Raw genomic sequence first — 26,468 nt, forward strand, 5'->3', positions numbered from 1 at the left:
CAGTTACTAGCAGAGGTCTGAAGTTTATAGCATATATTTTGCTCTTGCATCATTTGGATCAGATGTCAGATTATTCCAGTACCCCCTCTTACTGGCCACTTTATGGAAACTAAGAAAGAAAACGTTTAGTAGTTATGAAATAACCTACTGGGGATACTTCCAACACTCAGTGAAGGCTGATTTATGATTAGAGGCCTAAGGACTTCTTGCTCCTTTGGAAGAGTTCTCACCATGCATGAGGATGTGCAATCCCTTTTAGAATCCCGCTATAGGCTACATAGACTCAATGACACCTTGTTGTTAAATCAGGATTTAACTATTTTCTTCCATCATTTAAAAATATCTTTCTTTGCAGTCTAATTGACATTTTTATTTCTGTGTTCTGAAACAGATTAGAGAGGACTCAAATGTATGATTACAATGCTACACTGTAAAGCCTCAGACACTGTTCCAGGATAATCGGGGATGGCTTGGCACGTTTGATTCTTCTAAGGTTAAAAAAAAAACAACCAACCCAAGCAAACCTTGCAACACCATCTCCACATTACTGCAGGTTCTTTTTCAAATCCTTAAAAAAACTGAAAGCCAAAAGCCTCACATTGATTATTCTTTAAAAGCCAGAATTAACAAGTTAATATAAACCAGTATACCTTTGTCATAAAAATAACAATTTTGAAAATAATTTTTAAATATTTAGAAAATATTAAGACTGACCATGTCCTACTTCAATAAAGCTATTTTAAAAATTCATATTAATATTACATAAAGAACATTGAACACTCATTTAATAAAGCCAGTATTAAAAGCAAGTCAAAGTAATACTCTCACTATGTCCAGACTTAGAAGTCAGGATTAAGAAGCGCTAATATTGCAAGAATTATTTATATCTCTTTGGCCAAAGAACAAAAACCTGGTTTTGATTTTGGCTGCAGCAGGTAATCATTTTATCTCCCTGTTCTTGTAATTCTGGACACGGTAAGACAAAAAGCACTAGTATAATAAGGATGTGTTCAGCCATACATTTCAAGTTCTATGAAATTCAAAAGAAACCCAAGTTAAAGTGCAAATTTTGGCCATCCATCACTAAACTAATAGAAATAAACACTTAGCAGTAAAACAAAACTTACTCAGATACTTGTTCGGCAGTTGGGATATCTACAGAAACTGAAAAGAAAAATAAAGGATTTAATTAAAAATATTTTAATATGTGGAAATATACTTTTGAATCCAAGTACACAGAAATAATGATAATGAAACTGAAAAAAAAGACTGCAATAACACAGAGACCATCCACATGTAAGTATTTACATATGTATACTATATAAAAAAGACACTTTACATACTCACCTTTCTCTATAATAACTTGACAAGTATGAGTGTGGCTTTCACTCAGGTGTGCAGCCATACTATCTAAGCCAGAAACATCAGTCAGGAAATCACAGTTAAGACATACTACAGTCACACCTCTAGAGAAAAGAAAGTAATAAAGAAGTATAAATACAACATGGTTGTGAAAACAGTTTTCTTAACTTACAGCAACTGGACAGACTATAAAAAAATAAATTCCTGCAACTTCAGATGAGATGACTCACAAAAATATATTCTTATTTTTTATACTGCATCTAGCACATGGAAATCCCAGTCAATGACCAGGGTACCTCCATATTGGATGTAGTACAAGGAACACCACTTTAGACAGAAATTGATTTGTAAAGCATCAGTTTCTCAGTTTTGTTTGTTTGGTTGGTTTTTATTTCCCTCCCCACCCTCCCATTTTGCACATTATGAATAAATAGAAAATAAAGAAAAGGAAATCTTTTTTTAAACTGCTCAGGGTTGAAAAAGAAGTCAACGAATGTGGACAAATAACCGGTATTTGTCACTGAAGAGAACACTGCTAGTGGAAGAGCTAATGTTTTTATTTCCCTGCTTTTTCTAAATTGTAGAAGTGTAGAAATTCAAGAGACACTAATTTCATTTAACTAATCAGTTCACTGACAGAAAGTAAAAACATAATGATCTGTAACTGAAAAAAGGTGAATTACCGCAGTTGTTCTGAATGCTTCTTATAGATCCAAAATCTTTTACTTGGACGAGCACTGTGAAAACTAAATATAAGAAAACATTACCATTTAGACTGGTTTTTCTTGAGTACATTATTCCACATATCCCCTACACTGTACATGGTACTGCAATTTTCTTATGACAAGGCAGGAAAACAGAAGGCTCTATTACTGACCTGCATTAGTCTAAAACATTAAATTGCTGTAAGCTCACAGGCTTGTGAATCTCAGCTCTAGTTCAAAACACTGGTTCTCTTGTAAATAACGAGTTTGGGAGGGGCAAGGCATAAGTGTCAGCACAGTCCTGCAAGAACACAGTTACATTGCTTCCATCAGCAGTTCAGCTCTTGAGGCAACATGGCTGTAGCTATATAGCGCTCCACAAAAGAAATGAAGCTTTGTTGAACTCACACGTCCTAAAGAGATGGCTTTAAATGAGATAAAACACATTTTCAGACAACCTGTAAGTTATTTTACGTGAGGGTTAAGTATGTGCCAACACTGTACTCCCATATGAAACAAAAAGTGAGCAGAAGAGTACATAGGGCTGCTACTGCAGAAACACCCTCCAACAGCCTTCTTCCTCACCATCCTTGTTCCTTACACTCACCAAAAAAGGTGATGACAGATGCTGCAAGGGGTCAAAGTAGGGGAATTGTGTGTGCATCAACAAGACAAAAGACAAAAACTTGGCTAGTTTTCTGCATGGTTGAATTTGACAACACCCAAAACATGGGTGACAGTAGGAACAGTTCACCTCAGATTTCCCTTTCCCCTTCTGGAGCAAGCTATCTTGTACAATCAGAATCAAGCACATTAATTTTTAATTTTTTTAAGCATGCAACCAATAAGTTTTATGCATAAAAGCATGTAAATTATTTCAGCCTAGAATTTACATAAGCATTGATATTAATATGAGTAGGTCAATGTATAAAATATATACGAAATTAAAGACTTGAGTCATAAATTCAAGAATTCTAGCATTCAAAAATGCCAAGGCATTTTATACATACATGTATTTAAAAAGACAACTGCATTCTGTACTTTTCCCGCACTACGTTTGTCTTGTTTGGGGCACAGGATTAACAAGTAGGTTTTCAAAAATTTTATTTTACCATCACTGCTACATTATCTGGGTCTAATTATTGCACAGCGTAATTCTATTGCTCTGAAAAACTAATGCATCTGTTTTCTTAACAGGCTTTTTTACAGCTGCCATCACTGATACCCTACACAATCAGTGTACAATCCTCCTGCAAACTGAGATGATATTTTTATGGATGACCAGAAGTAGTTTAAGAGAAAGTATCCACTTGAGTATTTGAGACCTTTACATGGTAATATAAGCACAGATTTCATTAGCAACAGTTGTATGAATTCAGCATTTATAAAAAATCAGGTATGGTATTCAATCTGAAACTGAGAGAACACCAACAACTAGTCATTATTTGTTAAGCCTGGCTGAAATGATCAAAGGAAATCCCATAGAAACTGAAGCAAAGATAGAACGCTGCTTGAACCACTGGATTTTTAAGACAAAACAAGAACATGGGGTTTAGGCCCTTATTACGAAGTAAAAATCCAACCTTACACATTTCCCTGCCAGTCCTATGACCCAGTTCAAAATTCAGCTAATGGAAACACTCAACACACCTTTTATGAATTTAGGAAACACTTCATACCCCAGTAAAAATTTTGAGTTCTTACCTCATCATGTGATTCACATAGGCTTTGCTACAGCTAGTGTTGTATCTGCATAAGCTGCAGTGGACATAAGCAGGAAAATGGCTTGCAAAATCTTTTATTTCTGAGTAACACTCAATGCATTTGTGAGCTCCCAAACGATACCTAACAGTAATATGAAAAAATAAATAGCTAATATCAGCACTTTAAGACACAATAACTATTTCAAACTTTTTTGCTTTAAGTCAGTAGCAAGCTTGCCTACATTACAGAAAAAAATTAGGAACTTATAAATATATCTATTACATACTTATTTTAGATTATGTTAGCACACATGAGGACAACCTTGTTTTTTCTTGAATTATACTGTCATTATGACCTTAATAAAAAAGTGAAAATTAACGTAAGCATCTGTTATTGGCCGCTCCTGGCAACAAGATACTGCAATAGATTACAACCTCCAACTTTGGCTGCTGGTGTTGTCTCTAGGTACTTGAGATGGATTTCAAGAAATGCTTCATCCACCATGATTCAGGAAAAGATTCTGGTTTTCCTGTCACCCTTGATATTCCCCACAAACTCTGAAATACCTACAAAGCAAGAATAAAATCTTGCTCTTCCTCAATTTTTCTGGCCATTTTTGGATGTCTCAGTGAGCTACACACTGTGAATGCTAGCACCTTATTGGTAGGGAGACATTTACAATCTTTGACAAAGAAAATGCTGACTCATCTTAGCCAATGAAATTATATACTAGTCCATATAACACCAGTTTTTAATATAAGGATAGAAAAACCCAGGAAATTGTCAATATAAGGATAGCATTCTACCAACAACTTGCTTTCACTTTCTTGATTATTTTTTTTTTTGGTAGCTCTCCAAATTAAAGTATCTCCTAGGACAGACAAGACTTAACCTTTTAAATAACAGGTTAAAATAACCCTTAAAAAATTGAAGGAGGAAAATACTTTTCCCTCCATAACAAAACTTGCCAAGAACACCCAGGCAGATGTATTTCCCCACACAGGTCACTTTTAAACATACATCTGCCTAATGAGACAGTATTTCAAGAGTCTGTGGCCCTGTACAGAGAAAAATTCTAAATTTAGAACAGAAAAGTTTCCAGAACATCTGTTTTTCCATCATAAAGTAGTCTACCACCACCAAAATTGGTGAATGAAGATTCAAAAATTAAAATCACAGCACCAGGATGTGGAAAGTTTATGCATCTGCTTTCTCTGCAAAACAGTGTTGTCAAACCTCCTGTATTAGAAGTTATCAAAAAGTAATTAAATGACAAGTTATTGATATTCAAAGTATACTTAAAGATATTTTTAATGCTAATATTTTACCTTAGATTATGCAATGCTGTATTTGTAATTTCTTTTTTTTTTTTGCTGTTGGTCCATGCATTTTGCTTCTTTGATGTTGCTGGTTTTGATTTTGCTTTTGACTTATTTGTATTAGATTTGTTATGATTTTTAGTGGTTGTATTTTTAGCTTTAGGTGATAATTGAAACGTGGAAGCACTTGTACTAACAAAAGATGTAGCTGATGATCCTGATTGAAGAGATCCAAAAGATGCTCGAATAGTCACCTAAAAGTATGAAATTAAAAATTTTTCTATTTAGATTTAAGCTTTCTAGGTTCCCATCTCTATTTGTCCTAAAGTTTAAGCCACTTTAGGACAGAAATCATAGCATAAAAACCACTCCTCAGTAAAGACTGCTTTGAAAAATACCTAATGCTGTTGACTAGAGAAAAACTAATCTCAATAGTCTATTGGATGCTTAAAAAGCTCTTGTTTTGGTGGAAATAGCCATGACAAAACACACTGCTCTTTTCACACCTGCTGCAGACAACATCCTGCTTTCTTAAAACAATAAAATGTAGCTATGTAAAAGAAACAGAAAGGTCAGGCCAATTAGCACTACTAAGAAGAATATCAAACAAACCCATCAGTGCCTGGATTTAACAAAAGCCCTGTGTCTTGTTGCCTCATTATTGAAGAAAGTAGATTGGCCAGATATTTTTACTCCTTATCATAGCCCCTCCCCCCCGGACTCATTCTGGTTTCTGACCTCTCATCTGACATTACCGAACTCCCTTGTCTTGCCCTTAAATTTGGTTTTCCAGTTTTCACTCGCAGCATGACTCCTAATTATACTTGTTTTCCATACTCATAGTTTAGAAGCACCTCATCTTCTAAACCTGGTTCCAAGCTCTTCAGTCTCATCATCTACATCCTGTCAAGGGCTACTAACACCAACTTTTTAACATAATCTAAGCTTTTATTAGGTCATGAAGACCCTGAAATCTTTAGAAAATTGAGGTATTGTCACAGAACAGAGAATCAGTGCTTTATATAACATCAACTTAATTCATTTTCCCTTCCTGATTCCACAGCAAATGAACTGTGAAGAGCTGATCAAAATGTTAATTTTTTTCTTCCTTTCAACTAGAAGGGCATCTATCTTCACACTTCATTGAAAACCTGTAGGAAAAAGTCTTGAAAACTGCAGGAAAATCCTAGTCTAGGTTGTTCCTTCTCAAGAAATGGAAAAATGATTTAAAAATGTTCTGAGGGCATCCAAGTTTACTTCATAAAACAGAAAATTGTGGGCTTCTTTTCCCCTTCAAACGCTGGAGCTAAAAAAGACCTGGTGACCTCAGTTTTAAGCACATATTGTCTATGGAGAAGTAAGTCTTGCACACTATATGATTTTTTTGCCACTGCCTTCCATGAGTTGAAAGTCTTTCACAATAAATTAATCTAGATGTTGGTCTGAGGGGTCTGAATATCTCCTTTCCTCCTAGGACAAAAAAGGATAAATGGGAGAGGGCAAATTAACCAACAGCTCAAGAAAGCAGCAGCACTGACTGCACTACTGGCATACATGTCTGGAAGAATGGGACAGACAGCACCACCGCAGGTCACCAGGAAGAAACCATAAACCGTGCCTGGCAATTCTTGCAACAGGAGTATTATTTAGATTTTTAACTGGGGGTGAAGATCTTTGCTTTTGAAAAGAAATGAGAAGAGCCCTTCTTTCTATTCCACCCAATACATTTTTTTTATTTTGCCCCCTCTAATTTTCCTGTATGAACACTTACCTTTGTTCCAGGAGGTAATCCTTCTAACTGTTTAGGCTTCCTAAATGTTCGGTGATGCTGAGTCTTGTGATCCATTTTTTCTTTGCACGTCAAAAATTGCAGTCTGCACTTAGTGCAACGGTATATTCCTTTTTTCTTTTAATAACAGAAGACAGTCAACAGTAAGTATTAATGTAATGATACACAAAACTCCAACCCTAGCCTGTCTCAAGCAATAGTTACCCAGTTTCTAAAACACCAACTGGACAAACTCCTTATATTGTACAAAGCCAAGATACTGTGTAGGAGTTCAAGACAGAATATTTAAGGACTTGAAAATGCAAGGCTGCATCGTTACTAAGAGGAGGAGGGATCAGGTTACCAGTTACAAGAAGACAAAGTACTTCGTAATCTTTTTCTCTACTTGTACTAGTAAAAGGTTTGCTAGTAACCTCAAGAAAAGCAGAACACATGACTACAACTTAATGAAGAAGCTAAGTAGCAGAGACATTCTTTCAAGGGTATTCAGAGATATGTTTTTTTTGAAACAGGGAGCTACTGTCACACAAAAACATGACAAATTCTAACAATCCCCTTAAAGACTTTTCAAAAGACAGAGTCATAATTCTTCTACTGTATTTTCTTTAGCTATTCTTATCCAGTAACAACCATACAAATTAGTTACCCTTTTTTTCAGAGACAGATTCATGACATACATTTAGCATTTTTCTAGCATTAAGAACTGAAAATACCTGCTTACCTGATGCCTCATGTAATGATGCATATATGGTGCTCCAATTTTAATTACTTTGAGGCAAAACGGGCATAGCAAATGTTTTGTATTTTCATGAACTGTTCTAAAATGTGTTTCTACATCTGAAAAAGCTGAGGATCTGTAGTTGCATACCTGAAACAAAAAGTTTGACTTCCTTGTTAAAAGTTTATTGACAGTAAAGACGGGGGGAACGTAATCTAAATACGAAACAGTCACTCTGAGATACCTGGCAAACATACGGCATTTCACCTGGCTTATGATTGTCCTTCATATGTTGTAAAAGAACTTGCTCTGTTTCAAAGGATAATTCACAGATTTTACAAATTGCTAGAAAAAGTGAAAAACAAGAAAAAAGTAAAAATTTGTTTGGAGTCACAAGCAGACAAATTTTAATACAAATACATATGTGAACTGTATAAATCTATAAAGGTAAAGCTATTTAATGATTACTGTACTCTTCAGAAAAAAATCCCTGTACAATTTCAGTAAGCCAGGAGTGCAAGTCCCTTAAACAACAGGAATTCTTGCAGTCAAGCATTCAATCAAAAAAACAAAACAAAAATCTTTTTTTTCCCCTACATATATTGCTCTAACATAAATTGAGTGCTCAGCTTCTATATTAAATCTCAAGATTATTGCTCTTAAAGTACAATAGCTTTATTCTGAAGTTACAAATCAGCAAATGAAAAGCCAGAAAATATCTAAAAATTGTAGGTCCCAAAAAGATTCAATGTGATACAATCCAACTTACTAGATGACTCATAAGGCGTGTGTGTACTTTCAATGTGGCACTGCAGCTGGAACGGTGTGGGAAACTGACGGTAACAGTGCTGGCAGGTGGTGTGGCTTTCCCAGCTTTCACTGCTCTGCTTCTCAAGCTCCAAGTGATGTTTCATGTGGTTCATAAACCTTTAAAAGACAGTGAACAGGTGCAAAAATCTACATTTTAACATTCACTATACATGACATATCCTATGCAAGAGGTACTGGGTTCTTAAGAAACTTTACTCTGTAAGGACTTCTCAATTTAAAAAAAAAAAATAAAAAAAATCTAAGGAATGAGTGTTTGTTAAAGAAAGTAAAAATAAAAAGGCAACAAAAGTTAAGCAAGCTCACTATGCCAGAAATCATCTTCCAAAGCTTAAAAAGAAATCTTGACTATTATAATGAACATGCAACATATCCAAAGCATGTTCTAAGACTAAAAAAAAACTATTGCATTTTTCATGTTTGCTTAGACAAAATTGTTGCCTTGAAATAAAGGGAAATTAGCACAGGCAACAACAACAAAACATGTCAGCTGTACACATTTCGCCACCACCAGAGTCTCACAGCCACATTCTGAGGCAAGTGAGTAGCTTTCAGCAGAGCTAAAGTTAAAGTAGCAAGAACATATCTGCAGTTAGGATGTTATAGCTTTATCTGAAACCACCTCCATTCAAAACTGGCATGGTTCCAGGAGCTTTTGTTGTATAGAGCATTCAGGACTGAAGTTGAATTATGAAGGACAGTTATCAAAGAATGCCACTGCGCAGCTGACAATCCAAACAGCATGAGAAACTTGGTGCTATGTTACTACTTCAAGTTACCACCTTTTCCTCATTAATATGTCCCCCTATCTGTAGTAGGAACCTGTCCTGGCTGAGAAGTCTAGGCACCCATCAGAATGTTTCCAGGTCAGTGTTACTGGTGGAGCAGCACAAGGACAGGTTAGTTGCACAACCCACTACTGCTAAACTTCAAAAATTGCTCTATTTTGAATGTGCTTCATTTCAGTACAGCCAGAGGAACTATTAAATGTAGGTCACACTCACAAAAGGCACGTAGTTCTCAAAGTGGTGACCTTGGAATCGGAAAAAACAAATGAGCAAGGAGAATAGTCTCTTGAGCTCAAGCTTCTAGTAGCATGTAACTTAAAGAACAATAACAAAAAAAAGCAGCTAACTGAAGATATCCAGGTACCTAAGCAGAAGAAAGGAACTGACACCAGAACTGCATACTGCCTTAACAGAACATTATTTCAATGGTGTGTTCAACCACAGATCTTTGAAAGGAAGCAGGGGATTACCCTCATGTGCTTTTCTGAATTAAGGTCCATAAAACTTCCACTGTGAGTAGAGAGGTACTATGTATTTATTTTTGGTTAAAGGTATAAAATATACCTTGGAATAAAAATGATGAAACTATAGCATACAGCTTAAGACAAATTATCAGCCCTTTTACTTAGGATTTAGACATACTTAATGATCAATAGCAAATGTAATATTTGTAATTACATGGAACTTCTGTTTTGTTCAATAATATAAGTCTAATGTTTACATAAATCTATTCATTTTAACTTGCAGACTGTGCCCTTCAAAGAAATAGTCCATTTTTCAGTTTTACATTCTGCTACTTCAGCTTCCCTTGAAGAATGCATAGAAAAAAGTTCAATGACCTTAGCTACCAAAGGAACAATGACATGAACTTGTCTACCTATTAAAACAGCTTACTGAAGTTTTTCTGCAGCGTTTGGAAGTAAAATTATTCCATCAAAATAACAGATGTTACATAAGTAAAGCACCAACTATTAGTCATTGTGCATCCCTAAAGGGAATAAACACTCACATCCACTGATATCACCATCAATCCAGATGGCAAACTGTAAACTACTTTATGCCCTTTCTAACCCCAAAGTCCTACAACTGCTCTCATTAAAACTCTACACCATTAAAATTTGTACTCTGTACAAATTATTGTACAGATTACTCTGTAATCTGTAAAAAGTTTAAGTTATCACCATACACGCACAGTCAAAATTAATTCCATTTTTGTTCAGTCACCAATATTATCAGTTTTCAATAAGAAAAAAGTTTCTGTTCCAGAAAGACAAATTTTTAATGCATAAGACTAAGTGCTATGGGCTGTAAGTGATTAACAAACAATTAAGGAAGTGAGTTCAAATACCTTATGTTATTTTTAAGAACTTTCAGACAACTGAAGCACTTAAATGTTGTATGAGTCTTCTGTTCCTGTTGTACCTGCTGGGTGTCACCTTCATGTTTCCCATAATAAAAGTCGTTAACTAACATAATCAATTTTCCTTTCTCAGATTCAGCAGTCTTGCTTGTTGTGCTTGAACATTCTGTTTGGGCCATTCCTGGGAAAAAGTTATTCACCATATCTGGACAGCAATACTGGATGGAAAGGGGGAGACAGACAGAGACAAAGGTATCAGTCTCTCTTACCAAACTGCATCAATGACAACAGCATTTTAAAAACTGAAGCCACTCACTAATCATAGTTAGATCCAAAGCTCAGCTGTCTGACACACTGACTTTGTTCATATTCACATATGGATTTTGAACAGTAACTGATCTTCAGGTAGCATTTAGGTAATAAAACACTATATATTACAAAAACTGAAAAGGAATTATTTGCATAGGTTCATGTAAGATAAATTTAAGCTTGAAATCAGAATACCAGTGTTGCCTTACTCATTAGAAAGATGCCTACTTCATTTAAATTTAGTAATGAGAAAAAGAAAAGCAGCTTTTATGCAAGTATTTTGCTGACAAGTGTAAGTTTACTGAGAACTTAATGGAAAGTTATGTTTTATTTCTTTGGGAAGACAAATGCTGAAACCTGCAGAAGTTCTTTCCAGCTTAACTGAAAAAATCAGAAATTCTAAGTCACACAACATACATTGTCTAAGCTTCTTTATGTCGAAGTGTACATAATGAATGCTTAACCCAATAGCTATTATATGAAACTTAATGCTTAATAAGTATGAAGTACTTCATACAGAAGAAGCTATGAAGTTTCCAACCGTGAACAAAATTAGCGTGTTTCATAGAACAGATCTTTCTCCTGCTGAATACAGGTTCTTATTGTGCAGGACTACTTTCTGTAAGCCTATTAGCAAGGAGTTCATTTCCTACTGTGGAAGCGTAACTCGCTTATACAGTTGCTATATTTATACCATATAGTATGGTATAACATCACTATATTTATACCATATAGTTTAACTAAAAATGTAATTAAATAATACTAAATAGACCCATTCTTCAATGCTTCTTTCACTGGATTGCTGTACTCAGTGCAAAAGCGATTCTCTACAAATGATTAGAGAAAGATAAAACCCTTGATTTTCCCTCCACTGTTATGTATGTTTCTTAATTACATTTTGTAGCTGAAGGGCAGAGTAGCTACCACTTAGGGTATCTTAAGCCCAGTAAATCAGAATCATCTGTGTTAACAGCAACTCAGAGCCTCACAGATTTCTATTACTCAGCAGTTTGTACTCCGTTTTGCATGAGTTATTCACATTGTATATGGAGTGCAAAGCCATTTCTCTGCCCCCTGGAATGGAATACATATGCCTGAGAATTGCATAAATCTGTGCCAAATAATAATAAATATTTTCCAGGTAACAATCAAGTAATTTCATAAGCAGACCAAGTGATGCTTAGTTTCTGAAAGCTTTGTTTCTCACAGTGTTTAAGTATGAACTACAAATTAAGTTTTTCCCTTCAGTTTAACAACTCTTTTAGCTACCAAATAATATATCAAAATAAAAAGGTAAGTTTACATTGTCATCTTTGTCTTAGTAGTGATCTAACACACATGTGGGCCAACTGGCTGCCTGTTATCATAGGCACTTACCTTCATCAAATTCACCTGAATCTGGCCAGTGGTTCAAGAAGTCACAGCCATGGCAGAGAGAAATCATACAAAGCCAGCAAATATGTCTCAATTCATTAGAAAAACATGGCAAAAAGTGGCAAGATCTAGAGCTCCCCTACTCCAGTCTTCCTCTCCATGACTGCAAGACATTGAATGCTTGGGGTCTGGTTGATTGTAGCCAGAAGCCAGACTATCTTCATATCAAAACATGGCACTCTTTCATAACCAAAGAGAAGCCCACATAAGTTTGTTATGTTTACCAGCCCCAAAATATTTTACCTTCATATGATTTTTTAGAGGATCCATAAGATTGAAATGAATATTGCACTTCGGACAAGCTCGTGGAAAAGGTCCTCCATTTTTAATGGTGCCTGATGCAGCATTTGTACCTGTAAAATTTAAAATATGTTAAGATTTAGAATTCACAAGCAGAATACTTGATTTATTATTATTTATTGTTCTAGAAAAATATGCTATTTTAAATGAAAACTATTACAATTGATGTAGTTGTAGTGACTACAAGCAAGGTTTTACAACCATCTTTTAACCACCCTTCCTTTTTTCCAAACTGAGTTTGAGTTTGTTCTGCTTGATATAGACCTATAAGCAACTTTTATAAAAATCTTAGCAATAAATAAGTTAAAAATGGAAGAGGGTGAAGACAGCATAATAGAGACAAAGCATTAGTTCTGTGTGCCACCACCTCCCTAACCCCATGGATAGGACAGATTATTTTATGTTTTTGTTTTAAGAACTCTAATTCTCAAATGAAAATGTAGAACTTGTTTTATGCCATGACCCAACCATCACCACAACAGGGTTCATATAACTGGTTTTGAAAAGGAATTTCACCAACTGGTTCTCAATGAGGAGAATATTTCTCTTTGGACAGTTGATGGAACCTAACCCTAATCAGATGCATCATTCCTGTTGAGCAAAGGTGTCTTTGGAGAACCTGGAGAATAAATCCTCTAAATAATTTCTCCCAGTAGTGAAAAGAAATAATATTTCTTTATGAACTTAAGATGATTAATGCCTTTTGTGCAAAAACAAAACAGCTTTGCATTAGCTTGAACTTTAATGAATAAACCCAGGCTTCCAGTTTTCTCCAAACTGCCAAAAAAACACCAGAGTGAGAGCTACTTTCCCAGATGAAGTTCTCTTGCATTCTCAAGTCATTCACAGACCTGGTGGACTCCATGCTAAGTATGTAGTTTAGAAGAACAGGTTGAACATGGGAAGAGTTTTAAGTAACATCTCAACTGTAGAGTCAACTGTACCCTGCCAGGGCTAGGAAAAAATTTAATAAATATAAACACACAAATATCTCCACCTTATAACAAAGAAACGAATAAGTCTATGTGTGAAGAGATGACCATGCAACAGTTACACACTTTTCCACAAAAACAGTCTTGCATAGTCCATGAGGTAGGCATGGATCAAACAGTATTTTTCCTTGAAGATAACAGCATTGTTAAGAATCATAATTAAGCTGAAAGTCCTTCACGTGAGCAGATGGCCGTGCAAGAGATACACTGCAAAACTGGGCTGCAAGTCTTCACTATTAGGGTTTGTAAAACTTTTTGACACATCACAGCAACTGCAAGCTGATCTGCAAGAAAACAGGTTCTGCAGCAAGATCTGGTGTTCTGTGGTGCTTCAGTGCTGGATTCTGTGACAGATTAGAAATCATTATGCTAGCATGGGATGGCTTAGAGACAAACTCCTAAAAATAAGATTCTCAGTGAATATGATCTACTCCTTTGTTACTGCATTTAGTATGATCCTCCAATTATCTTTTCTATATTATAGGCTGCAGCTCAATATCTTTTACCCAAGAGAGGGCAGAGGAAATTTTTTTGCTGCAATATTCCATGTTATAGCCACTTCCTTCTGGTTGTTGAGGAAGAGTCTGATAGCAAACCAGCTGCAAACAAGACTTGCAAAAAAACAAATATGAAATGATTCCAAACAACAGAATCACACTGTAGATAGCTCCTCATTTTAACAATACAGGAGAATATGTGGCTGGAAATATCTCAACATCAAGAATAAATCCTCCTCTATTGCAATCAGCTGGAAAGCACCTTGAGGGTCAGGAGGAAAATGCACCTAATTATTAATACACTGCAGCTAGACTACCTCTTTTCCTGTAGGGAGGGAAAGGTCTTTCAAATATCCTCTCTTTGAAACTTAGATTCCCCCTCCTCCTTTCCCACTACTGCTTCAAACTGTATCAAAAACACTGCTGCAAAAGAAAGGGGGAAACTGCAAAACACACTTTGCAATAGTCAAAGTACAGAACCACAGAGTAATTTAGATTGGACCTGTGGAGGTTTTTTTGGCCAACCTACCGCTCAAAGCAAGTCCAGCCTTATCAGGAAGCTCAGAGCCGTGTCCAGTCAACTTCTGAGTATCTCCAAGGATGGAGATTCCCCCCAACCCAAGTCCTTGCTGCCTTGCCTGACATACCTACAATCATGTTTTTTTCCTTCCTTCCTTTTATCTAATCAGAATTAGTTGATGAATTCACCAGTCACAGCATGCTTTCAATCTTTATTTTCTGTTTGGTTGTATCTTAACATTTCAACTCTCTATTCAGTTCTTTGACATAGAAAATCTGAACTAACAGTATGATTTATTTTGGTCACCTGTCTTCCCAGCCACTAAACAACTAATTATTAATTAAAGATTCAAACATGCCTACTAAAATAATAAAATAATAATAATGGTCAAAAATTTCAATAGGTAATAACCTAGGGTGTATTAATTTGCAAAGGTATATAAATCCTTGCATAGAAAGGTTTTTCTTATTTGAAGGCATAAGAACAGAGTTTACTTATTTACAGTGCCTTAATAGCATTAATAATACTGACCAACTGAAACATGACAAGAGTGCTAGCTTTTTCCATGAAACAGGCGCATGGATTGACAGCTAGACCATTTAATCCACCCTACCTTTTGAAGACACAGTTTGTGATGATGTTACTGTTGGAGAGTTAACTGTAACTGAAACAGCTTGAATTGCTTCCAGCACCAGCCTCACTAGGCTTGGCCTGTTTTGGAGTTACACTGTTGCCTTCAGAAGTAGCAAGATACTTAAATACAAAAAGGCCCTCTCATTCTGACCTACAGTGGTTTAAATTAAAGAACCTCAAGGTTTTTGCCATAGTATATTACAAACACATTACTGGTGCCTGTACTTCGGCAGATAGACTAGTCTACATAAAACAGTAAAGATCTCCCTAAAATTATAAGTCATACAGAAGTTAAGAAAACAATATCCAACTCAGACTGAATATTTAAGGCCAGTGGAGAAGGAAAAGGTAAATACAAAGAGATACAGCCCCATCCCTGAAATCCAGTAAGTTATACTATGACCACCTGAATTTATTTGTCCCACTTTCCACATCTTGACCCACATTAATCTGAGACAAGGCGAGTTCACCATAATAAAGTTCAGCTAAGCGGCTGGTGTCTGCAACGCCCACTATTTGGAACAACCTCTGCCCTTCCGATGAAAAAAAACCTCTCCTTTTTTTTCTGGTGCTATGCTAATGCTGGTTTAGTTTTCTATTTAACTCTGTAAAATATTTGAGACTTCAGACTGTATGCAAAATGAAAACAGTGTTGTAATTTCTAATGACCAATCACAGCACATCTATTTGCTCTTTTCTGAAGGAAGAGCTGATTCACTTATTGTTTGCAGTGTTTCTTCTAAAAAAAGAAAATCACTAAAAAAATAACTCAGACATTCAGAGGTTCGGTGCCTGATTAACATACCCATCAATATTTGGCTCCATCTTGTCGTGAAACCCATGTCTTTGTCACTGTAACATTACCCTTGATGATGTAGTCTCAATACAGACATCAGTCCTCAAGAGGATCTGAAAGAGTACAGCTACATACCAAGAAGCCTGAAGTGCCAGCACAGGCCTTGTAAATCTCTCACAATCGCAGACTGCAAAGAGCCTTAAGACTACAATAAACTATGACAAGGACTGGACTTCAGTTCCAAACACAATGATCTGAACTAAGGACATTCCTGGATATTCCCCTCCCAATGGCCTAGCTGCTCCAGTGATTTCTTTGGGTGTGATAAAAAACTGAAATAGTACCTTTAAAAGTCTTCTCAACAGGCAGAGAGAACTTGTATCACACAAAATTATTGAAACTTTTTCTGAGAAAAAAACAACCAACCTCCTCCCACCCCTAAATTGTGTTTACTCAGTGATACCCATCTACACACAGCAAACAGCCTGGAGAGTCCCCCCATTCAATCCACGGAAGCAAAGAATCCCAGCAGGGAATGCCGATACTTGAGCATCTTGGAGAATTTACAACACTATGCTTCATATACAGGAAAACGTAATTCACTTGTTACATACATATTTAATCATTCTAACATTATCCTTTGTAGTACACCTTACCTTCTTTCTTACATAAACAAACATATTAAGCTCAAATGTCTCACTCCATGCAATGTTTGCCTAAGGTAATTAACACATTCACAAAATAAACCGGTTATTCATTAGGTACTACTACTTCCTGGGGTTTTTTAATTTATTTATACATGCACTATTAGGTATACGGGCTGGTTACATTGACATACGTGTCTTGATCAGCAAAGGCTTCCAAACAGCTAGTATGACTTTGGTATTCTTTTATATCACTGAGGCTATTCAAGCATCAGGCCATCAACCTACAGCAGGAACTGCTGCTATATATTTAATTATGCATAGTTGTGTAAAAAGGGCCAGGGAAAAGACAGAAGGTCTGACTCATTTTAAAAGAATCTTCAGTAAAATATTTTATTTTACTTTAGAAAACCAGATTTGAAAAAAATTACTATTTTCACATGCCAACAAAATTGGTAATAATTTCAATTTAAAAAGCTCAACGTAGCTGTGGCAAAAAAACTTGAAGACTATTTTATATATTTATAAAGGTAAAGATTCTTAAATTACTTTATACAGCTCTGATGTAATAAATTCCCTCTTTCAGGAGAATTATAATACTAAGAGAATATACCTAGCTTTGAATTTGAATTCTGTTGTTTGTTCATTTAAAAAAAAGTTAAAGCCTCTTTTGAAAAATTATCAAACCAATTCAAAGTATCATTTGATATCTAGCTGGTATAAATCAGACTGATTCCTCTTTTCATCAAAGTGCCTCTCTCAACCGTCGTGTGGACACAAGAACTCATTGGATCACTCATGTTCTAGACTCGTTTGTGCAATCCTCTCTCTCTCCCCAGCAGATGACAGAGCCTACACTGTCAGGGGCCCCACATACTCAAGGGAGCAGAGAAAAGCAGCAGCTAAAAAATTCTTGTTTGTTTTTGAAGGCTGCTCAGGAGTCTATTACCTTTACTTCATGCTATTAGTGAATACTTCTGTAAATATTTTATAGCTATTACAAAACAGTTGGCTATAGTCATATTGTACACAGTATTACTGTGTACAGTATCTAAAATGATTGCAAGAAGGAGCGAAGTATACCGGGTGCAGTATCACCTTACCCATGGCTTTCTAAACACACAACACTACCGCAAAATCCTTAACATTGTTGCATGCATGTGTGCTTGCTGGGCCTGATTTTATGAATGATGGCAAAAGACAATAGAAACAGTAACTAAGAATAAAAGCATCAAATGTACTGTGGTAACAGTCAGATCAAATTAACAGAATAGGGACATGAAAACCAAATTATTTCAGGCCTCAAGTGCATTGTCCCTCACCAACATCTCCCATTAACCTAGTGGTATGAAATCCCATATACAGTCCAGTCAACTCCTAAACACCACAGAATGGTTCTTCTATTGGTTATGGCATTTTCTCGTTCCTCCAAGTGGGTAAAGTCTGTGGCAGAATGATCCCAAGATATTCTCAGAAAGCAAACTACAGTTTTACATACATCCCCAGTGCCTATCCAACCTGCAGCTAAGAGTTATCACTGCTGTTTAACACCATCACCTATTTAGCAGCCTAACAAAATGATTTCTTAGTGTCCCTTCACAGCTTGTCGTTTCCTTGCTTATACCTCAGAAATAAATATTTATGCTATATTGAGCATAAATATGCTCATATGCACGTATATATAAAAATATGCATAAGTATGTCTTTAACGATCCATATACAGAAGTTAAGTTGTCCTGCAGAGTATCACAGGCCAGCTCCCAAATGGATTGTGCTGTTAAATATCATGTTCCGGAGTGTCTCGTGCCCAGAGCGCTGCACATGACTTAGAGGAAGCATAGCACCAACACCAGCAAGTAGGCATCAGCACATACAAACAACATGAACGTAAGAACATTGTGTGACCTCACCATGCAAGCAAAACCACAAAATACGCAGACACTTTCTTTTTGTGAAGTGGAATGTATCTTAAAGTTGCTTTCTCTGTCATAAAAATACTCATGTTTCAACATGCAACTATATACCTTATAATTTCTAAATCCTATTGCCATCTTACAGAAATAATCATAGAATAAGTATGGTATATTTAAGACACTTCGAATTACAATCCTTGATGCTTTTAAAGTATTTAATCTTTCTGGAAAAGAAACTAGTAAAAGTAATTTTCAGATACGCAAGCAGGTCTCCAAATTATAAAAAAAAGCAAAAAACAACACAAACCCACAAATAATTAAACTTTAATACTTGTTCTTTGGAGAACAAGAGCTGGAATACTTAACCATTTGCAAGAAATAAAACCTTTGCTTACCTTAGAAAAAAGCTATTTAACCCAGTAAGATAAGAGTGAGATCACAGAATAGTTGGACACATGCAAGGAAATACACTACCAACCCTCCATCAATAAGTATCTGGAGTGAGTGCCTAATTTAGAGATGCAAATCATCACATTAAGCAGAATTAACTAGCAATTGCTCTGTTCTACATAACTTGTTAGTATGACCAGTTAGGCCATATCTGTTACCTCATGGAAGAGTCAGAAGTGATTGCCATCTGCAACTTATAAATTGAATTACAGGATTCTGGTCAGTTATTACAGAAGTGCAATCCTTCACAAAAGAGAAGGGAAGTCCCAAGTTACAGCCTGTTTAAGATTGAATACACTGCATGCCACAAATCTACTTCATCTGCTCTGACACAAAAAAGGTGCTTTTTGTTTGTTTCTCAGTAGGTTAAATAATTTCTGCTAAAACACAATTTAGCTCGTTTTAAAAAAAAAAAAAAAGTTGTCAAACTATGTATTCTTTCTCTTCCTCTCCTTTTCAGACAGGATCCTTTCGATCCCATCTACTCCTATATATAGCAGTCAGGAAACCAAGATCATCACCACAGGGAATCCACTCGGCAGACTCAGACAGTTCTGGCACGGCTCACAGCCTCGCTCTTGCTGACAGCCATCCCTAGCTGTGCTAGTCAAAGAGCGGTGATAGACTGAAAATGAGCCTTTATTGGTAAAAAAAATTACGGTGAATCTTGCAATAATTTTTGCATCTAAGTGAGCATTACAAGAACACAGCAGTTGATATTACGGTCAGTTTAATGTACTGAAAGGCAAAGTCTGACAACACAAGGCTCCAAAGTTTATTTCATTAGACATTATACAGTGTTATGTACAGGGGGAAGAAAAAAGTAGCTATATTATGTTCTAGAAAGTCTATTTAAAGTTATAACCCAAAGATCTGCACTACAGTTAAATGACATTAGGCTGTTTCTTTCTCTTATCAACTACTACAGTTATACCCACCTGTTACATTCACTGCTGGCCCAGTCTGGTACTGTGGAACTCCCGAGTTCTGTCTCACACCAAACAGTATACCAGATGTATTATCTGGTGCAGCTGGTGGAGAATCCACAATATAATCCTATTAAGATATTTTCAAGAGGGAAAAGAAATTTGAGGTTTAACATTTTTTTTTTTTTTTTTTTTACTTACAGGCTTCAAAGGGTTTATTTTGAAAATAAATTATTGCTTAAAAGTACTCCTAAGTACTCAGCTGTAACTCAAGTTCATTACAATCTCCCCAAAATACTTTCTTTTGACATTTTGATAAGTTTTCAATTCTTATCAGTGGTTGTTAATTTATCCATAGCTGTGTGTCAGAGTAGTAAGATCAACCGTAAGACCTGGGAAAGTCCACTTTATGAAGTATTGCTAAACCTGTTTGAATGGCTAATCGTAAGTGCTTTTGTTCAAAAGTCTGACGATGTTTCAAATTGTACTTTACTTGTTTTTTAAAAATTAATAATTTCTTCAACCTAAACTCAGGCATTTGTCTGTTACTCTTGCATAACAGGTAGCTGCATTTTAAAAGATCAGAAAACAGAACTCAAAAGTAGCACAAACTTCCAGCAAGCAGAAGCTTCTCAAAGCAAGATGATACTACATAAATCAAATTCTACTAAGTGGTCAAGCTTTAATGAAAATAAAAGTGTATCCATAGCATGTTGACTGGGAATGGCACTGAAATTCACGATATCACTAAGGTTTTTTTTTTTCTTTTATGTAATTTAATAAGGACCTCTAGAAATAATATAATCAAACCCTCTTTACAAAGCACAGCTAACCTAAAAGTTCGTTCATGTTTCTTAGCACCTTGTTACATTAGATATCTTCTTAACCTCCAGTTTAAAAGGTTTACCCTTTAGTACTACATATAACCTAAAAAATTAAATAGTCCATAGCCAAATTTCTTGGCTCCGACGCTGAAAACTGTTAAAACTAAACAACTGCACTGATCCCTCAACAGGTAAAATTTGGAAGGAAAAGAAATGTGAAATTTAGTTTTCTTCACAAATATTCAAGGTTTAGGGGGTGAGGTAGGAGAAACACTTTCCAAGACTCATCAACACTGCTCAAATCTTAATAGGCCATTAATCCTAACACAAACAATCAGGAACATGAAATATTTTCAGATATAGCAATAAGGATTTAAGAAAAACCTTGTAATAGAGTTAGCTTTAATTTCAAAATTAAGGTATGAACAGCAAAACATTGTCGCTTGATCTTTCTACCTTGAAATAATTCAACTGTTACACTTCATCAACCTGTACAGTGAAACAAAAAGCTTGACAAGAGGAGCTCCATTTTCCTAAAAATAATAAAAAAAAAATTTTAAAAAAATCACCCAATGCACATGCACTGATGGCACTACGTATCCATGAGACAAAGGCCAAAATACATTTTGCTATAAAGATCAATCTCACAAAATGCTTCCCATCCACAATTGTACTACTTATTTGAAAACATCCCCAAGGAAGTTACCAAATTTTTATCTACCACCATGTTGACTAAACTTGATGGAAGAAGTCTGAAGAAGTGCACAAGTACACATACAGGTGTAAGAATCTATTTTAGGACTTTTAAGTACCAGAAAAGATTTGAACAAAAAGGAAGATGCTTCTCCCCATCCTGCCTTTTTGTTGTACATCTCTTAAATGAAGATCCTGAAGGACCTTAATGATAATTAAGTGGATGAAGTTGCTAAGCTGCTTTCCAGTATATTTGAGACGTCATGGCAGTCTGGTGAAGTTCCCACTGCCTGGAAAATGGAAAACATAACCCCGATATTCAAAAAAGGAAAAAAAGGAAGACCCGGGGAACTACAGGCCAGTCAGTCTCACCTCTGTGCCTGGCAAGATCATGGAGCAGATCCTCCTGGAACCTCTGCTAAGGCACATGGAAAATAAGGAGGTGACTGGTGACAGCCAACATGGCTTCACCAAGGGCAAATCATGCCTGACAGATTTGGTGGCCTTTCACAATATTGCCACAGCATTGGTAGACAGGGGCAGAGCAGCAGATGTCATCTACCTGGACTTATGCAAAGCGTTTGACACTGTCCTACATGACATCCTGGTCTATAAACTGGAAAGTCGTGGATTTGATGGATGGACCACTGGGTGGATAAGGAACTGGCTGGATGGCTGCACTCAAAGGGCTGCAGTCAACAGTTCAATGTCCAAGTGGAAGCCAGTGATGAGAGGTGTTCCTCAGTGGTCGGTACTGGGACCAGTGATGTTTAACATCTTTGTTGGAGGCATGGACAGTGGGATAGAGTGCACCCTCAGCAAGTCTGCCAACACCACCAAGCTGTGTGGCACGGTTGACATGCTGGAGGGAAGGGATGCCATCCAGAGGGACCTGGACAGGCTTGAGAGGTGGGCCTGTACAAACCTGATGAAGTTCAACCAAGCCAAGTGCAGGGTCCTGCACCTAGGACATGGCAACCCCAAGCACAAATACAGGTTGGGTGGAGAATGGCTGGAGAGCAGCCCTGAGGAGAAGGACTTGGGGGTGCTCGTGGATGAGAAGCTCAATATGAGCCAGCAGTGTGCACTGGCAGCCCAGAAAGCACCCCGCATTCTGGGCTGCATCAAAAGAACCATGGCCAGCAAGTTGAGGGAGGAGAATCTAACCTTCTACTCTGCTTTCATGAGACCCCGCCTGGAGTACTGTGTCCAGCTTTGGAGCCCTCAACACAGGAAGGACATGGACCTGTTGGAACGGGTCCAGCGGAGGGCCATGAAAATGATCAGAGGGCTAGAGCACCTCTTCTACGAAGACAGGCTGAGAAAGTTGGGATTGTTCAGCCCGGAGAAGAGAAGGCTCTGGGGAGACCTTATAACTGCCTTCCAGTACCTGAAGGGGGCCTACAGGAGAGATGGGGAGGGACTCTTGATCAGGGAACGTATACCTTGATAGGACGAGGGGTAATAGTTTTAAATTCAAAGAGGGGAGATTTAGATTAGATACTAGAAAAAAATTCTTTACTGTGAGGGTGGTGAGACACTGGAAGAGGCTGCCCAGAGAAGCTGTGGATACCCCATCCCTGGAGGTGTTCAAGGCCAGGCTTTGAGCAACCTGGTCTAGTGCGAGGTGTCCCTGCCCATGGCAGGGGGGTTGGAACTCAATGATCTTTAAGGTCCCTTCCAACCCAAACCATTCTATGATAATGAAGAGCAACAATGGTTTCAGACTAGCCACAGGCAAAGCTGCTTCACCTGCAAACCCCACATCAAGCACAACTGATGCTCAGGTGGTAAGCCTCTAGAAGGATCTTAGTGTGAAGGACTATGCACACGACCTACACTTAATATACAACCCATACAATAGCTGCACACAAAATCTGCTTAACTACTCTGTGGTTTGTTTGGTTTTAAGTGCTGCTAACATGTTTACTTTTTTCAAAATAATCGCCTGGGTATTTTGATGGCATATGTACATCTCCCTAGTATATACTCAACATCTGGTGAGTAAGAAAGTAAAAAACCTGGAAATTCAAAGTCTCATAATCTTCAGAATGTCCTCTTCTGTTTACAGCTATTCCTTCCATGCAATTTGGCTCTGCCATTTTCCATATAGAAAAAAACCCACCCAGAATCTTCCCAAAGCAAAACATTTTAAAGAAAAAAACCACACCAAACAACCCCAGCTTTACCACCTCAATGAAAAAACCCCATCAAATTAACATGTACAGCTGCTTTCACATGCAGAAATGCAAAACCCAACACCTTTATAAATTAAACTCCTCAGGTTCAAGTGAAAAAGAAGAAAATAAAATCCACCATCATTTTAGTTTTCCAAGAGACTAGCAAAAATATCGGGTTCATACTATGCATCCTAGGTTTCCTAACTGTGGAAACCAACATAATTAGTAACCAAATCCACACAGAGGAATTGCAAGGCATGGTATTGGACCTTTGCTCTCCCAAAATTAACCAGAACAACTGGAACCTAAATCACACTCAGACAAAGTAAAGTGCTTATTAAGTAGAGGACAGATGTGGACAGAATTGTCTGGGGATTACTGAAGAGCATTACGAGTGCTGAATTATAGATCTTCACTGCTAAGAAATTTTTTATTAAGAAGATAGCCCTATGCTATCATATACAACAGCAGTAGCTGTGACTGAATTAGAATTGCTGTAAACAGTACGACTGAAGCCAAATTCAACTCAAACTGCATTAATGTAGTGCAGTAACAAGAACACAAAAACTTTTAAAGGAAGTCAGTGAATCAAGCCCGTGACTGGAAAAGGGTATTTCAGTGATAAAACTGGAATACCAAACATTGACAAAAGGTAAGTTATAGACCTACATGTTACAAAATTGAGGAGATGTGTGTTTCAACACAGTTGATGATCGCAAGCAATCAGTTCCCACAGAAAATACTTTGACATCCTGAGATTAAAAAATATTGGACCATATTAAGAACGCAAAGGCACTCTGAAGGATGTTCAGCTAAAGAGGGGTCCTGCCACAGTGTCTAGTCACACCTCGCAGTCATCTTCACATCACAATATTTTAATTTCAAAGGCAAGTTTCAACATCTGGAAGCTGAAGATCCAAATGTCAAGCACTTCCCAGAAAAACTTATTTGAAGCCCTTGCCACTTAGGAATAATTAAGTTAGGAAGAAACAGAAAATGCGTGAACAAAAATGTCACAGAAAGCCCAAGGCAGAAAATCATCATCGTAAAACAGTGGCCTCAAGTGGAATAAAGACTAGATAAAGGGTGGGGGGAAAACTCCAAAAACCCTAAGGAGCTCTTGAATGAAGACAACTCAAACCAAGGACATGAACCAAAAAACAGATAGTGTACATATGACACCAAGAACAGCAAACGACATAATGTGGCAGGAGTGATATTAAGAACCACAGAACTTTGCCCAAGAAGCTGAACTATAGTACCTCAGAAAAAGAAAGCACAACAAACAAGCCTCTTTCCCTATAAAAAGTATAACATAATCAAGTGGCAGGAACAATACAAAAAAAATCAAGAAAACAAATTATTCTAGATAAGGCTAAAATTGGAAATACAATTCTGAACTTAGAAAAGTTGAAGAGATGGAAGATTCACTTCCAGCATGTCTTAAGCAAGGAAAAAAACCCAGAAAAAACTTCCTAAAGGTACTCAAGAATTTCTTAACATCCAAAGAATAGGATGTTACATTTAGGATATGCTAGAAAAAGCTAAGAGCTACCAAAAGCCGTAATCAAAATGTCAACACTGTAAAAAAACCCATATAATATATGATAATTTCAACAGTGGAATACCTATACATTGGATATCCCAGAAAAGGATGCATTACTTTCTAAAGCATGTCAGTCTAACTTGGAATAGAGATAATTGACTTAATACATGGTTAGAGATCCTTTTCCATGCTGTGTATCTTTAAAGTCACATTTCAGGCTGCAACTTCTTCAAATAGGCGTTTCTCTACTCTGCCTGGGAAGAACAACCACCTGCAGATTTCGGCAAAGTAAGACTATAAAACTTAACTAAAGTCTCATCTGTGACACCCCTGTTGAAAGTAAACTTGATGAACGAACTCTCACAAAAAGAAGTGCTGTGTGCATAGTGTCTTTAAAGGAAATCACTGTCTTAAGGAATTACGTCTGGCTTACATGTACCTTTTGGAGAAGTTAAGCTTTCCTAGGTCTGTTTACTCTAAGGTTTTCTAATAAAAACAATGTAGAGGCAGCTTTGCCTATTAGAACAATGAGCTTATCCAGGTGAGGGAAGTAAAGGAAGGGGCTTCCTTTTGCAGTTAAGATTCTGCAAGACATCCTAGTACTCCTTTGAAGGATTTAATAAAGCATACTATGTCATAAGTAAACATTTATAAAAATAAAATTCACAGACTTGACATACATGTATACATTATGTGAAGTAGCAGACATTTCTGTATTAAACTGTCCTGCTTAATAAAGACAGATTTAAGAGGACTCCAGAGGCAATACAGATATTATACTAATATTCGGACTTTTGATTATATCACTTTTCAGGCCTTTTAGATACAGTGACTGATTTAGCTAACCTGCTTCACCAGTCATGCCTATTATTTCTCTCTGCAAACTATCGCTCAGCTGCTGAAGACTCAAAATTGGAAAGTACACCTTCTTTCCTAATGAACCTGCCAGGGATTCAGCTACCCAGTGGATAGGCAATGATTCCATTGCATTGTTTTTCTTAAGATATAATCAATCATTGGCAATGATTTAGCCACAAGTCTTGAGAAGAACATCTAATTCTCATGCTTTAATGGCCTCATTAACTATGTTCATTCAGACTGACACCCCCGCTCAACAAAAGCAGAATACATTAGGTTGCATGATTTTTATTTACACAAAAAGACTGACAGCTGGGACAACTGCAGGTGTATATATTTGCATGGATGATGGAGATGGTGCCTACTGTCAGACTTCATTTT

At 36.8% G+C, this 26,468-nt stretch overlaps 1 protein-coding gene across 1 annotated transcript in view; it reads right to left on the reverse strand.

Moving 5' to 3' along the window:
• Positions 1-26,468, reverse strand: part of ZNF280D (zinc finger protein 280D) — a 54,044-nt gene that overhangs the window by 16,886 nt on the left and 10,690 nt on the right. The window contains exons 5-16 of the mRNA XM_074156637.1: positions 19,999-20,116; positions 12,559-12,668; positions 10,561-10,790; positions 8,366-8,523; positions 7,841-7,941; positions 7,600-7,746; positions 6,861-6,995; positions 5,099-5,343; positions 3,771-3,911; positions 2,046-2,108; positions 1,348-1,466; positions 1,128-1,164 (exon numbers count right to left, since the gene is read on the reverse strand). Of these exons, the coding sequence (XP_074012738.1) occupies positions 1,128-1,164; positions 1,348-1,466; positions 2,046-2,108; positions 3,771-3,911; positions 5,099-5,343; positions 6,861-6,995; positions 7,600-7,746; positions 7,841-7,941; positions 8,366-8,523; positions 10,561-10,790; positions 12,559-12,668; positions 19,999-20,116 (1,604 nt within the window). The remainder of the gene's footprint in view (positions 1-1,127; positions 1,165-1,347; positions 1,467-2,045; positions 2,109-3,770; positions 3,912-5,098; positions 5,344-6,860; positions 6,996-7,599; positions 7,747-7,840; positions 7,942-8,365; positions 8,524-10,560; positions 10,791-12,558; positions 12,669-19,998; positions 20,117-26,468) is intronic.

This window comes from Numenius arquata, chromosome 11, assembly GCF_964106895.1.
Source record: "Numenius arquata chromosome 11, bNumArq3.hap1.1, whole genome shotgun sequence".
Lineage (NCBI taxonomy): Eukaryota > Metazoa > Chordata > Aves > Charadriiformes > Scolopacidae > Numenius > Numenius arquata.